We start from the raw sequence: 16,915 nt of genomic DNA on the forward strand, positions 1-16,915 counted from the left end.
TCACAATGTTTTCTTTTTTCTTTTACATAAACTATTTTGTAACAATACACTTTTCATGACAGGTTTGTCATTAAAAGATTTATTTTAGCATCAGTATATTGAGGTGACACACCTGCAAAGAGTAATATTTAATGAAATTAGCATTGGAAAGGATATATAAGATGGGGAGTCAAGTTAGAAAATGGGATTTATCAGAAAATGGAACCAACCTTAACAAAACTGATAATGTAATTTCTCAATGTAGTGTCTCCACCCTTCTCAATGCACTTACGCCACCTGCCTGGAAGTGCCTAGATTCCAGTAGAATAAAAAGTTCATCTTGTCCTTGCAACCACTCGTGCACCAGGATTATTGTCGAACACTACATTCCGAGGGGTACTACAGTCACTAGTGCAAGTTACTGTGACTTGCTTGAGACCAATGTGAAGCCTGCAATCCAAGCAACATGGACTGCTGTTACAAGAACTCCTTTTGCTGCAAGACAATGCCCGCTTACACACTGCTGGAGAAGCTGAAGTTTGAGGTATTGCCACATCCTCCTTATTCGCCAAATTTCCACCTTTTTGGACCACTAAAAACAACTGGGAGATCGTCGATTCAGCTAATGTAACTGGTTCATATTTGACAGACCCTGTAAACTCTGTAGCTTCATATTGGTTTCTTCAGCATTTATTTATTTATTTTAAGTAGTTCAGCATTTTGCACAGCAAGCAAGCAAGCATGAAAGTTTTCAACCAGACCATAAATACTGCTATGAATGCTTAATATTCTACATATAACATGATATTTAAATGTATTCCACCTTATTTATTCAGATCACTCTATTCTAAAGTATGCATTTATGTGAATGCTTTTAATTAATGTTTAACTCTAAGGCCGCGGATACACTTACAGCTACACAACGCATGAGCTTAACGACGCTACTGCTATACAAGCAGTGTACTGTCTATAACTTGTATGCATACTTTAAGTAAATCTGGGGGATTTCACCAGGTGTCAGTGTGAGAAATCATCATGGAGAAAACAACGTCTGGTTTCACTGCGAGTTGAGGTAAGAAAGATGTTGAAATAAAAATGATATGCATTGTGATGCTGTTGCGAAGGATCAAAAAAATAAAATGGCAACAGCGACACAGAATGTTAAGATAGTATATGGTACCTTTAAATGTACTGCATCATTATGACGGGGAATATGTGTTGCTTGTATTGCCTAGGAGAAATGGATAAAGAAAAGCTCCATGAAGACATCTTCATGTCAGCATCTAAGTTTGAGGATTTGTTTTACCGCATCGAACCATTCAAACATTGAAGCACACAGATTGATCCTGTTGAAGCTGCAAGCCTGCCGTCACATGTTCATAGTAAACAATGATACCAACATCAAGTACCAAAACTTGCTTACTCATTCCACCCATATTTTTGCTAGTACTGCAATTTGTGCACGTATTGCGTTAATTTCTGAGGACATGCTCGGAGGACGCATCAAAAAAATGCTGGGAATGCATGGCAGCCATGACGAGTGTGCATACGTGTTCCGAGTGTGAAGTGTAAACTGGCCCTAAGTCGACTTGTAAGGCTGAGCATAAATATTGCCCGTTTCTAGACTTATGCTTAAGATTCGAATTAACAAAACATACTGGATAATAGGGGTGGGAATCGTTCGATTCAATATTACAATGGTTTTTGCCTGCAAGTTCAATATGTATTACAATTTTTAAATTGTTGCATTTGTCCAAGTGTTGCAATTCATTGATGATTTTATTGAAAAGAAAAATTTCTCTACAACTTGACATAAGTCATTGTGAGTAATACAATTTAGAAGTGTTTTCCTTTGAGTCAGCAAGTAAACTTTACACCTGTCTATAACAATAGAAATGTATGTAATTAATAAATTTCACACTGGCAGTGTCATAACATGTGCCCTGTTTCACTGGATTGGCACATTACACAGCCCGTGATGTGAAGATCCAACAATTACTGCTTTTATTGCAAAGCTTTAAAACCTTGGGTGCTTCTGTGGAGAAAAAATAAAATAAAACCGTGACATGCCTCATTCTTTCTAGGAGCCACATAACAGCCAACAGTTTAAATGAATGCTGAGGAACAAAGTTTAAATGCTGTGTGCACAGCATTTAACATGTAGAAAGCCAACCACCTGAACTACAAAAAAAGCATGTTTGCCACTGGCTCTTTTTCTTCAATTCCCCATTACTCAGTGGGACGAAGTAGGACTTTTATGCATGACTAAGGTTTGCACTGTATAAGAGGATAAGCACCATTTTTCCGCCGTATGATGTGATGTTACTGTAACATAGCCCCATGTGGTTCTCCAAGTACAAGAATCACATGTCGGGGCAACTCTTTTCCCTTACAGAGTTAGCATCTTAATTCCAATTCAGCGTTGCTGTATATTTCAGGAACTGCTAAATCTGTGAAAAAAGCAATGAAGCTACAGCTGCAACAACTAATCAACACTGTCAACAATAATCGATCATTAAATACAATGGCAACGATCACTTTCATAGATTAGTTAATTTCGTCATTAGGCTTAATACATTGTGACTTGCAATTGTGTCATTACTTCTCTCAGTGGTGGTGAAAGGTTTCCAGGCACAAAAAAAGATGAATGGTGATGCAAAAAGAACTGAACTTTCAGTTAAAATGAACTTGGCATATTATGTAGCAAAAGGAGAACAGAGTTTCACAAAAATGAAACCACTTGCTTTGCTGCAAAAGGAAAATAGTCTGGACATTTCCCGCAGCATATGACAACTAATTTCAAACATTACTGCAGACTTAAAACTAATTTAGTTAAAATGGTGCAACAGACTTAACTCAAATTACATATTTAATTTTGAAGTGTGTGTTTAGTGAGATTCTGAATTCATAAGCCAACTTGCAAGTTTAGTTAACTTACTGAACTAAGGAAAGTGTGTGTGGACATTGTACAACCAGAGCCAGAAGCGCTACCAAATGTTTTATTTCTATTCATTATTGTTTATTTTAAATTTATTATTATAAAAATGTGGTATTAAAACCTGCATTTTATTTAACATATCTACAGTTCACATAAAAAATAAATTTCTGAAAATTTTATACAAATCTATTTGGTGAAAAGTTCAATTTCTTGAACTTTGTGTTTAATTTCAAATGATTTTTTTTTTTTTTTTAAACAACCCAACTAAATCAAATAAACAACAAAATAATTGCCTGATTACTCGATTATCAAAATAGCCTTAACTGAGACAGAATAACATACTTTGACTAGAGAGTATGAGGACTGTTGTAGAATCCTGCATTCTCAAATACAGTATATGGATGAAGGTTTTTGCAAATAAAATACACAATAGACTTCTTTACTCATTTTGCCTTATCACATCTGCTTGGGAATTTATTTAAAAGCTGTGTCCAGAGTTTGTTACATTTCATACATGCATTTCATGTGTGTTCCTTGTCTACAACGATCTGGGTTTGTAACTCATTGACAGCAACATGTAAACTGAATTGATTTTTTTTTTTTCCTTTGGTTATAGTCTTGAATAAAAGCTCATGTGTTTATTTGATATTTGGACTAAAGTCTTCACATGTTATAGACTTCACGTCATTATTATTATAACATGTAAAGTTTCTGCTTTAGGCATGTGTTCAGCATTTCTTGCCTTGAATTCCCTTCATCCTACAATTATCCAGATCTTTGTAGACACGAAACACACATGAAACTGCATGTATTCCAAATAACGATATACTGTATTATTTACCCTATACTACACGCACCTCACACACACAGATAAGGAGACTTGGCTTCAGCTAGGAGAACTTTTTGCCCAAGTTGAGCTCCGTCAAGTGGGGTGAGAAGACTGGGAGGTGAAGATGGGATAGCAGGCTGCTTGTGCTGATCGACACACTTATAACACAAAAGATGCTGACGGAGAGGTGCAAAGGAATTTAAGGTGGAAAGGGATTACGAGTTTTTTTTTTGTAGGCTTCAGGAATTCTACCATTAAACGTGTATGTCTGCAAACAAGCAATTTCCCTGAAAACTAAACTGGGGAGCACATAGCCGAAGCTCAGCAAGATACCCTCACAAGCTGGATGAAAAGAGGCTTGTTGCTATTACAACCAACAATAGGAGCAATGTTATCAAAGTGGTGCTAACGCTGAAGTGGCAAAGGATGCAGCTTTGGGCATCAACTTCATCTGGCAAATGGTTAAGTGCAAGTTTTTATAAAAAAAAAAAAAAAAAAAAAAAAAGTGTTAACTGCTTAAGTGTTGTATTTATCAAAGCCAGAATTAAACTGTCAATGCGAGTTTTAAACTGCTTGCCTTTACAGCGAGTTATGCAAGTTAAACAGATTACTTATTTCATTAAGTGAAGCTTATATTACAGAGCGCTCCACTATTATTGGCACCCCTCATAAAAATTAGTAAGAAGGGTTAGAAAAAAAAATGAGAATCATCATTAATTCATGTTGAAAAAAGTTCAAAGAAAAACAAAGTCCACATCAAGGAATAAATATTTTTGACAAAAACACATGTGCCACGATTGTTGCCACCCCTGCATTTAATACTTTGTACAACCTCCCTTTGCCAATATAACAGCACGGAATCTTCTCTTGTAACATTTTATATGGTTAGAGAATACAGAGCATGGCATCTGAGACCATTCTTTACATAATCTCTTCAGATTATCAAGGGTCTTAGGCCCTCTCTCTACTCTTCAGCTCACTCCATAGGTTTTCAATAGGATGAGGTCAGGGGACGGAGATGGTCATGGCAGAACTTAGATTTTGTGGTCAGTTAACCATTGCAGGGTTGATTTTGGACATGTGTTTTGTATCATTATCCTGCTGGAAGATCCAATGACGACCCAGTTTTAGTTTTCTAGCTAAGGCAGCCAGGTTTTGATTTAAACTCTCCTGGTAACTCATGGAATCCATGATGCCATGTACCCTAACAATGTTTCCAGGGCCTTTGGATGAAAAACAGCCCCACATTATCACAGAACCACGACCATATTTCACAGTTGGGACTATGTTCTTTTCATCATAACTATCCTTCTTTATACACCAAACCCACTTTGTGAGACGACACTCACCTCACCTCATCTCGGACTGCACTTCCTCACACACTGGGTTGATGCATGCAATTGGCGCAAGCCTGTTGCTGTCTCTCTGTATGTCATCTCTCTGTATGTCACCAATATAATGTTTGCACACGTGTTTATAATACATGCTGACTTTCCACAGTCTGGCTAATATCTTTAATGAATGTGTGTGACAAATCTAGTCTTGCTGATCGGACATCAAACCACAGTGAAAAGACACAAGGTGAGGCAGACAGTACCATGCTGCACTGAAGGGGCTTGTTGCTGCTGTTCTTCTATGCTCTGGATGCCAAAAAGTTAGTGATATCAGAATGTCAAGTGCACTGCAGCGGTCCATTTATTTTTATTTTTTGTTCCGACTGACTACCAAAATGGAAGATTAAGACTTAAAACTAAAGGAAAATAATGTGGACTTCTGCATGAAATTGGCAGAGACTTTCGTGGAGATGGACTAGTGCATGGACTACATTTACAAATAAAAAGGTTAGACTGTAAACGGTTTTCAGTTTTATAAAAAATGGGATCAGACTAAGACAAAAAAATTCAATATTTAAAAGCTAAATTTTGACCTTAAATAAAATATTCTTTTGTTTTTCTTGTTATCCTTTTTTTGAACTGTCTGTATTAAAATTGATTAAATCATCAGAATTAAAAGATTTTAAAAACAAAGTATTTCAATTAGGGTCAAAATCGAAATCTTTTTTGTACACCACTCTATACTTTCATTTGTATTGAATGAGAATGAATTGTGAAATTGCAACAGCAAACTTAGAACACATGGAGGGTGCAGAGCAAATGCTTTCTCTCTGCTGCTATAAATATAACGTTCTTTCTTATCCAAATACGTGCCTTATCTAGCTGTGTGTAAAGAATGCTGATAAGATATAAAACATAACCAGCAGTTACTGTGCATGCTATTCACTATTCTTGATATTCACTGTGCATTGAATAGTGAATAAACTACTCTTTTGGGTTCATATATTTATAACTCTGACTCTAAAGGAGTCAGTGCCTCACCAGCCATGAAGCTCACCGCACGTTACTGCTTCAGTACTGCCAGCAGAAATCGTCAAGATACAGTCTGCTGGTGCCAGTGGATGAGGACCATGTCTGTGCACCTGCATCACAGGCGCTCATCAAGTGAATATTGTCACTATGTGGCTATCTGTGCAACGGATGTCATTGCAACATGAACAAATCTCTCGAAATGTGTGTTTGTTTAAAGCTTAACATCAATGTGTTTGCACAGACTGGTTTCTTGGGTTGAAACATTTGATCTTGCCGACTGTACTCATTAGGCCACTTAATCTGTTTGACCATTGATAGTTAAGCTGTGTTTAACGGCATTATGAACTGTGAGTGTATTTTGTTGACTGAAACATAACTTGCATTGAAATATGTGTATTTGTAGTCTTGCAACAGAAAAATAAAACTAAAATTGTACTATTATGTAAAAAAGCCAGAATAAAATAAAAACTACAAATTTTAAACACAGAACTAAATAAAAATAAAAAAAAAAATTGTTGACTCCACTGAAAACTACAACGAAATAAAAAAAAATTATAAAATAAAATAAAAACTAAAACTACAACATCAGAACTGAAATATCACTGATTGTAGCATGCTAGCACTCAATGTGGTGGAGGGGCAGGAACAACTAGTTAATTAAGAAAATACTATTTGCCTAAAATTTTAACCTTCACTTTAGGTTTGTGTTCCTTCTAAAACAGTTTAAACAAAAGGCACCGTACATCTTCAACTCCAGCTGTGCAATTGCACAGCTCCACTGAACATTCTATTGCTAAACTGCAGATTCCTGCTCCAGTCAGGAACAACTGCAACAGATGTGATATCCTACGCATGTGAACTTTACAAAAATGCACACAACAAAAAAATTAATTCCTAAATAATAGATTAGGCAAAACTATACAATAAATACTTTAAAAAGGTGAATATTTTTGCAACAAGCAAGAGAAACTGCTTACCAAAAAGACATCTGAATGAAATGCATGCTTTAAAAAAATTACAATTTGAGGGAACTCCCCAATTTGTTGGGGATTCCCACATTCCTATGATAAATTTAAACCCCTTCATATGTAATCAAATACTTATTAGAACACATAAAAACTACAGCTTTCCAATAAGTATACTGATAAGAAATTAGCAAGTTAAACTAAAATGTACCTTATCTTGAATTTGTTGTAAAGCAGTGAATGACTTTCTTGAACATTACTCATTGAATTCGAGGTGTTCCTCATTTTACTAAAGTTCATGTTCTTCAGATAGAGTAGTCCTCTTCGATTAATTTCTTCAAAATATTCCAAAAACTGAAATAAGCCATACATAAGGGCTTGCTCCTTTTCAATGGAAAAGGATTCTCTCAACCAATGCCAAAGCATTCCATCAAACTTGTGTATTATTAATGCACTTGGTACCCAATTTGTATGCTACACATGTATGATTACAAACATTGTTTTTAGCAAACACAGCATTCATTTTGAAAACACAGTAATAGATATCAGTTACAGTAACTAAATATGAAGCTGTATAATAACTGTTGGGAATTAAAACATGGTATACTGCAACAGCCACTTTTTCTTCTTCATTCAGAAGCTCCCATTTAGGAGTCACCACAACAGATCATCCATCACATCTATTCCTGTCTTTAACATTATTTTCTGCTACATCGACCGTCTTTGTGTCCTCTCTCACCACAATCATAAACCTCCTCTTTGACCTTCCTCTTTTCCTCTTGCGTGGCAGTTCAGTCTCAACATTCTTTTCCTGATGTGCACCAGATCTCTCCTCTGCATGTGCCCAAACCATCTCAATCTAGCCTCTCTCACTTTGTCACCATTGTATTGTAGTCCCTCTAATATACTCATTTATAATCCTTTCTATACTAGTTAATCCAAGCAAAATTCAGTGTCTGCAACTCTGCCACTTACAGCTCTGCCTCCTATTTTTTGTCAGTGCCTCCATTTCCAAAACAATACAACAGAGCTAGTCTCACTACTATTTTATTGACCCAGCCATCGGGATCGCAAAAGCCGGTGCAGTCATAGTGCTGGCCCCAAGCCTGGGTAAACTGGGGAGTGTTTTGTTAGGAAAGGCATCCGGCATAAAACCTGTAGCAAATCAAACATGCAAATTATAACAGCCACTACCTTTCACATTTAATTTTCTGAACTTATTAAAGCGGTTTCTCTTATTTTCTGCCAAAAATGTACATCTCTGGTGGCAGGGTCCCTCACCTTTCCAACTACAAATGGACAACACAAACCCCAAGGATGTCTTTTGGAATTACTTTCTCTCAGTTTATTACTCCATTTTCTTCAATGCAAAAGTCAATATTTTGGTGTTCTTTTTTTTGAAGTCTTCCTTGCTGCTTTCCATTTACAGAACAACAAAATGATGTGTGCATTCCAAGTAGCATAATACTTTGCATACAGGAGCACTATGACTACAGGGCTGCAAGGCTTATATATATATATATATATATATATATAAAAAAGATGCTGAAAAAATGTCTTTTGAGATCATCCGATTTCCCGATCAAGTCATTTAGAATTAAAAAAAAAAAAAAAAAAAGTGGCTCAATTAGATTGGAACATCACTAATTGATATACAGTAATCCCGCGCTACTTCGCGGTTCACTTTTCGCGGATTCATGACTTCACGGATTTTATATGTAAGCATATCTAAATACATAACTCGGATTTTTCGCTGCTTCGCGGGTTTCTGCGGACAATGGGTCTTTTTACTTGCTTCCTCAGTTGGTTTGTCCAGTTGATTTCATACAAGAGATGCTATTGGCGGATGGCTGAGAAGCTACCCAATCAGAGCACGCAGTTAAGTTCCTGTGTGCTGCTGATTGGCTCAGCGACGGAGTGTTGCATTAACCAGGAAGTCTCATCTCACTTATTCATCATTAACGTGCTAATGCTTCAGGGGCCGTGTCCAAGCACCAACAGAAGATGCAAATGATTGCAGAAAAGGTAAAAGTTTTGGATATGCTGAAGGAAGGGAACAGCTACAAGCTGCTACGTGTACTTCGCTATACAGTAAGTGTAAACTTATCTACCGATTTAATTTTGCTTAGCAGTTGTCCCTGTTTTTAATAGAGTAAATGGTGGGTTGTAAACAATACAGGGAGGGTTTAAAAACGTCCAAATACACGTTAAATAATTAAATAAATATAGTGTCCCTACTTCGCGGAAATTCAGTTATCGCGGTCGGCCTTCGCGGAAATTCAGTTATCGCGGTCGGCCTTGGAACCTATCTCCCGCGATAAGTGAGGGATTACTGTAGTCAGGGTGACAAGAGCATAGCTGGTATAGAGCAAGTCCTGCAGTGGAAAAACCTCTCTTCAAACACACAGATGTAGCAGGCATTCATCAATATACTCTTATGAATTGTGCCAGCAGAAAAAAATGTAAATTTTGAAACTCCTCTTATTCATTCTTGCTTGTTCTGCATATCTGTCATCACAAGACTTGATGACAACCCTAGTCATTGCTTGTAGATCTGTTGAAGAACAAGGAACTTCTGCTTGTTGCTATGCTTTCCAATGACTATATATTGTTGTAGTTAGGAAATGAAATGCCTGGCAAGTTTGCATTGCAACTCATTTTCAGTTATCCTTTCCAAAATTTTCTACATAGCACCACTTTAACAGTTGAAGTCTTTCCATATTCCCTTCACTGGACCAATTCACCTGCTGCAAACTACAGTATATGACACATCACCCTCTTTACAGACATGTCACACCAACATAATTGGGAGAATAAAAGTTTAGTCTTGAGCAGAGCAGATTGCATGGTGACCTAATCCAAATTTTGTTTAAATTTTCAAAAAAAAAAAAAAATGAAGTACAGAGAATACGGTATGGGTTGGTACCTCAAGAACAGCCTACTTATGATGGGTTTGATATGACAATGCAGGAACACCTGGGAATGCAAAAGGGAGTTCTGGATGTGTGGCCAAAAGGCTCATTTATGTCACCTGGGACTCCAGAAGTAAGGCACTGCTGGGGCTTAAAAGCTTCTTTCTGTTAATTACGTTTTTTGAGCCCAGAGATCTTCCATAGATGAGTAGGATGACTCTGCTTAAAAGAGGAGTTTGGGGCCAGAGAAAGAGACAAGGGGCCTAACGTATAACGCCTTGCATAGAATTCACACTAAAACATTGAGAATGGACAAAACTAGAAATCTGCATATGCACAAAAATGAATGTGCATAAAACTGTGTGTAAGCAATGTTTCATGCACTTCCCATTAATAAATCACAAACAACATGAATTTTAGCACAGATGCACATATGCCTAGAGCCCCATAACTACTCCTCCTCAAATTAAGCATATTTGGATATGCAATTCAATATAAATAGCCCCATCCGTTCAATGTTTAATTAAAAGACAACAGCAAAAGCACATGGAAAAAAGAAGAATTTCAGCAAATGTGAAATGGAGGTCCTGCTCAGTGAAGTGGAGGCAAGTAAAAAGCGTACCGTTTGATGGCTTAGGCAGTGGTACAAACAACAAAAGGAAATTGGAGTGTCAAAGAGTTGCGAAAGCACTCAAAGGTTCAATTTCAGAAAGTCACATGGTGCCGAAATAAAAAAGAAATGGTCAGATATCAAAGTCAACGCTAAAAGGCGAGTGTCAGATTGCCATACGTAAGCATATCAGGGCCACAGAGAAAACAAAAATAGGGACACAGTGAAGAAAAAAATCAAGTCTATGTCAAGAATAAAGTTAAAATGTCCACTTTAATCTCATAGTTTGTCATTAAAGTAGAGTGTCGTAAACTTCATCTTGTATCGAAGTTTAATTTATTAGCGTTCCCATCATAACTAAAGCAACATTAAATGCTTTGAATTCCTAGTGTTCCCTGACCCATCGTTAACTGCTCCATGCTTCTTAACCCGTTAACCGCCCTCTGCCGGATATATCCGGCATCGTAGCTTTATTGCGGACGCCCTACTGCCGGAATTATCCGGCACATTTGCCTGTGGTTATGTGAATGCCTGGCGCGTAGTTAAACTGACAGTTTGGCGTGGGTATTATTACTACGTTGTATTTCAACAACTCTGCGCTTGTATTGGCCGATCACGTGATGTGATTCGAAAGTGAAAGCTGTGAATATGGCGAAACGTAAACTGACTTCAAGTGAGGTTTTGCAGGCGATTTTGGACAATAATTCTGATCATGATTGTAGCAGTTCTGAAGATTTTAGCGACAATGATGATCAGCAACGTGCGCTGCATGATACTGTGAATGACGGCGCATCGGATGATGGCGATGAGTGGGTGTATCCCCAGCATCTCAACAGGACTGCTGCCCGAGGTGAACTGCCTTTTCTGCATCCGTTTGAGGCAACGTGTGACTTTATTGTTGATGTAAACAATTACACTGCTGAGCAGTTTTATGAGCTGTTTGCGTCACCTGATTTGATCAGACATTTTGCTCATCAGACAAATCTGTATGCAGCACAGTTTATTGAGAAAAATCCCAATTTACCTCCACATTCCCGTGTTCGTGCTTGCGTAGACACTGATGAAAACGAAATGAAAAAATTCATTGAGATTTTGATGTTGATGGGAATAATCAGAAAACCAGATATTGAGATGTACTGGTCTACAGATCCTATGTATGCAACACCTATTTTTGCAGCTATCATGACACGTAACCGATTCTCTTTGCTGCTGAAATTCTTTCATTTGAATGACAACAGAAATGAGCCAGATAAGAAAGATCCAAACCACGACCGCTTGTTCAAGCTACGTCCTTTGATTGACCATTTATTTGAAGCATTTCAGTTGCCCTACATGCCAGGACCGTTAGTTACAGTTGATGAAAGTTTATTGTTGTGGAAGCCTGAGAAAAGGTACATTTTGTGTTTTATTATGTGTTTGCCCATTTCTAGAACTTGCACAACATTTAGTGGTCAATACTGCTTGAATAAATGTAAAAAATGTAAAAAAAACGAAAATTGTTCAGATTTCGCCTGGCGTGGGGAATATTTAGGGAGTTGGCGGTTAAAGGGTTAAACGGCTTACTATTATGCCAACAGGAGCACTCAGGCAGTGATCACCACACAGTATATATTTACATTCATGATATTATGGCTCTCCGAACATTTTAGAATGCCAAGACATACTTGATGTATAATTTTCATGATGAAATGCATTAATGCATGTATTAAACATGTGGGGGCTCTATAACACAGTGGTAACGATGGGTTAGCTCCCCGTCCAGAGATTGTTCCTGCCTCCCATGCGACAATAGATGGAATAATTTATTGCAGCAGTACCGTCTGTCAAACGTTCCAACCCTCAACTTCTATCCTTACGTTTCTTTCTCCATGTAACCGATAGCCATACAATAAGCGTCTATAATAAATGCAAAACCTGCTGTAGGCTTAGAATGCAGATTCTTCAAGACTTTTAAGGAATGTTCAAAAATCTTCATTATACACGTTAAATCATTCCACCCATCCATCCATTGTTACAGCAGTCCCAGCAAGCATAGAGAGCAAGGCAGGAGCAATCCCTTGGCAGGGTGCCAGCTCATCACTACAACTGCACCACTGTGTCCCCACATGTTCAATTAACAGTAAACATTATTTTAAATGAAGTTAATAATTTATCTGTAAAATGTAGTATACATACTTGATATTTTTTTGACAAAATACATTTAATTGTTACTAGTGTTCTAAGAGGATAGCTCTTGGAAACCAAAACTGACTTGGAAGCCAAGTCTTCTTCACCTCACATTCTCCTTTCTAATTCTTCCATTTGCGATGTCATCTAACAACACTAAAGCAGTTCTGGTAGTTTGAATAGTTTGGCTATTCTGTGCACCATTATATTGTTACAGAACGATTACAATCAATTGCCTTAAATTTGTAAACAATATGCAATTAATTTTGGTATATTTGATAAAACTCACGTCAAGGATGCAAATCTAAAAAAGAAGGAAACGACACAGAAACAATAGCACTGGTTTGACATTGGGTGCCGGCCATTTGCAAGACCGAGCAGAACCGTGCGTACGCAAGGAGTGAGGCTGCTATGAAAATGTGTGTGGCTTTATGCAAAGTTTAGTTTTTATACATCTCAAAATGAGCGTGGTAATGGGCGTATGCAACATTTTTGTGCATACACACCATTTATACATGAGGCCCAAGTTGTGGTATTTTGAAACACAAGCAGGAAGCACAATAAATGTGCAGTGGTAGACCAACCATTACACGTGGCAGTTAGGACTTCTTCTGACTACTTGTTTATGCCCAGGGGGCTTAAAACTTTAAACTGTAGACTGTAACTCATCATTAATCTTTACTTTTGCTAAACCCTCTTTTGTATTACTTTTGCCTCCAGTGCATTTGATTGGGTTTGCGGTCTTCTCATGACTATGCCCGTACAGTCCATGCCAGCCTTTACAAGTTATTCTCCATGCCTCCAGCCTACCAGTCAATGCATGTTATATTCAAATCTCTTAGATTACCAGGTCTATAAAATGCTTATTTTATACCACTATTAATAGTTCTGCAAGTCATTTTAATCTTGTGCAGTACAGAACATTTATTACTTTTCTACATACACATCTTTTGCTAACTGCATGTGTTTAAAGGTGTTTACTCCTTTTCATTTTTTAACTTGTCTCTCTAGACAATGTTTATAGCATGTCTTTCTACACTGCTACCATGAACTTCTAAATTCTCTCAAAGGTTCTTTCTTTGGGCAGTGTAAATGTGTGCAATGTTTTTCCATTTCCCCTTTCTCTTTGCGATGGTAATCTAAGGCAAATTTGGCCAAACTTCATGGCTCGTAATGTCATTAAAAGTACACAGACTCACAAAGTGCTTTCACAAAACAATTACAATCTAATGACTACATTCATAATGTAAAATGATAGATATAATGGCATTATTGATAAATACAATGAATAGTGTGGAAAAAGGCTGGACATCAAGAAATGACAGCAATGCATTTGGAAATAAAAACTAATATAAAACTCTGGGACAAAAAAGCAAGGTAGAGTCCATTACAGGGAGCTAATCTGAGGAAAGTTTTTCAACTGTCATTAAAATTTTACATTTAATAAAGAAAGTGTCTGAATGTTCCAAAGATCAAGAGCTACAAACCTAAGATAATGTTTCTTAAGACGTACAGAACAAGGTGTTAGGACAAGTTAAACCTCTCAGCTGTCACACTGTTTCAAGGCAGGATATTCCATGGGTGTAAATGTTGACGGATTTTTTTTTTTTTTTTTTTTTAAATAAATAAATACCATGTTCTTGTATACAGAGGATTTTGTAGCTGAGAGATTATCATAAAGTAGTTAAAATGCCACCCCACTCTGAAAATGTACACATTTGGGCATATTAGTTAATTTTCATGTCCAATGGTAAGCCTCACTTAAAAGTAAATGTACATTTATAAACGTAGAGTAAACCAGATATCATGCCCACTGGTTGAGATCTGCTGGTTATTTCAACCAGATTGCTTATATGTAAACAGATATATAGATAGATATATATTATATATACATACATACAGTATATAAAATTTGCCCAGTGAAGTGAGATAACTTTTTTTTTTAACTGAAGGGGTAGTTGTTTTAAAACGTTGGATTTTTAAAAGAAAATACGCACTCAAAAAGTATTTTCATGTTCTCACTAGCACTTCTCACAGTGTGACTGACTCTCGCGTGCTAGTCATTAATAACCGGTTATCACGTACTGTGAACTTACGAGACTTGACAAAATCGGCCAATTAAAAAAAAAACGAATTTATGAAAAACCTACAGCAGGTGTGGGCACCTATGACTGAATTCACATCCCTCCTCTATTGATTTAAGTAAAGGCAGCAAACGTGGTAGGGGAATTCATCAAGCAATACTAAAATAACAGCTGCAGGTAATAACCCCATAGCTTCAGCTGACCCGTCTAGGCCGGTGTGTGGAGTCTCCACCGCATGCGGAACTGATTTTCGCCAAGGAATAAATTTAACAACAGGCCTAAACGACAATGCACATGCTCTTTGTTTGGGGGGACGACGCAATACGTTTCATGCTCCCGACTTTTTACTGCACTCGATGTATTCGTTCTTGTCATCAAACTCGAGCACCATTGTCTTAATGCTCGTCTCTAGTGAGGGCGAGGCTGATGAAGCCAAAACTCGTTTAACCCTCCCCCACCCCAGCAGGACATAAAGGACTGAACCACACCCCGAAATCTGCGGGCGAGTACTAAAAGCAGGCCGCGAGTCGATTCTCTCCGACTGACGACTCATTTTTATATAAAGACGTTGTCCCAAACGGGACAACAAACAAGCTTCTCGGGAACTGTCTGTATGATGAAATCCAAACTCATCACAGCTTTCAGATAAACATTACTTACGTACATGCAAAAATGACCATTCCAAAGCAAATATTGCTGCTCTTTGTTCAGTACCAAGTTAAAACACCGAAACAAGAAAGCAATGAAAACTTTGCACCCCAACCTGTTCAGCACAGCTAGCAAGTGCCAACTCACTGCCTGAGCTCATTGTTGTGCTTCACACTTGTGTACGGCACCCCAATTATGTCGAGTGGGTGAGACTTTTGACAACCCTTCCAATAGCCATCCAACACTGGGCCAACGCAACGATAACAATCTACAGAAGAAAATCGAGCCGTTTATTATGATCGCTGGATAGGCATCGGTTTCAAAACACAACACCACGCTGCAGACTTGGGCTATAAAAATGTGGCGAGACGGACCAACTCTAACAGGTTAACAAAAGAAGTTGCGGCAAATCACAACCACATGCAGCATCCTTAATATGATTATCAATTGTTTTTTATTCTCACTTACAAACATTTTCTCATGTGATAAAATATACCAGTAATGAATGTTGCCATTTTATCCATATACACATTTTTAATAAGATGGTTAAGAAGAAGGAAGAGGAGATGATGTTTCTACGTCTGGACATCAGTCTGCTGCTGCGCCTGCTTACCTAAACAGCTGGATGATGGAGCCAAGGGCGCGGGCGGAGTAGCCACCTCCCCGGCGACAGGCTTCAGCATCTCTTCCTTTTTTTCTTGGTGCCGAGGCTCTTCTAATGGCTCTGCTGGAATCAACGGCTTAATCTCCGACTTGGTAGAATCCGGAGCCGCAGTCACGGAGTCGCTGGGTTTGCCAACTAAGTCTAAAATCTCATCGTCAGACCCAAATTCCACGTCGTCTTGCTGGTCGTCTTCGTCGCTTTCACCTTCATGAACTTTCCCTAGTTCCTCAGGGTCTGTTGTCGAACTTACATTATCATACGCATCCATTGTTTTAGAAAAGATATATCAAACACCTTAAAACGTAACTACAATCATACGTATTTTTAAAAAGTGCCTTTATGTCTTGCGCGAATGCACGCAAGTTAGCTTTACCGTTTGGGTTTTGCAGCCAAACAAAATTGAAGAAGTGCGCCACCAACACTCACTAGGCAGTTTCCCCGACTCCAGTCTAAGAAAAGCCCGCCCAACTACTCTTTCAAACTACCCCAGAATAAGCCCTACCCATTTCAAGAGCAGGAAAAAAGCAGAGAGGAGGCGGGGCAAGACATCAGCCGGCCTAGAAAATGCAAATATAGACCAATCACAACTTTGAATGGGCGTGTAAAATTGCGTCCGCCACCACGATTCGCTATTTAAACTGTCAATGTTAGTGTACACTAGAGTACAAAAGTTCACGTCGACTAGTTTTGTAAGGTACTTACGTAAACCTGAACAAGAGGATCGTTTATTTTCATATCAAACAGGCGTGATTTA

At 37.9% G+C, this 16,915-nt stretch overlaps 1 protein-coding gene across 4 annotated transcripts in view; it reads right to left on the reverse strand.

The window, feature by feature from the left end:
• The window catches only part of LOC114665605 (reticulon-4-like), an 85,296-nt gene extending 68,637 nt beyond the window's left edge, over positions 1-16,659 (reverse strand). For 2 of the 4 annotated variants that reach the window (XM_028820200.2, XM_051919669.1), the window contains exon 1: positions 16,111-16,659. In XM_028820200.2, the coding sequence (XP_028676033.2) occupies positions 16,111-16,429 (319 nt within the window). In that variant the 5' untranslated portion in view covers positions 16,430-16,659. The remainder of the gene's footprint in view (positions 1-16,110) is intronic. The other 2 variants (XM_051919670.1, XM_028820202.2) reach the window with 2 other exon arrangements.
• Between the last annotated feature and the right edge of the window lie 256 nt (positions 16,660-16,915).

The sequence above is a fragment of the Erpetoichthys calabaricus genome, chromosome 15, assembly GCF_900747795.2.
Source record: "Erpetoichthys calabaricus chromosome 15, fErpCal1.3, whole genome shotgun sequence".
Lineage (NCBI taxonomy): Eukaryota > Metazoa > Chordata > Cladistia > Polypteriformes > Polypteridae > Erpetoichthys > Erpetoichthys calabaricus.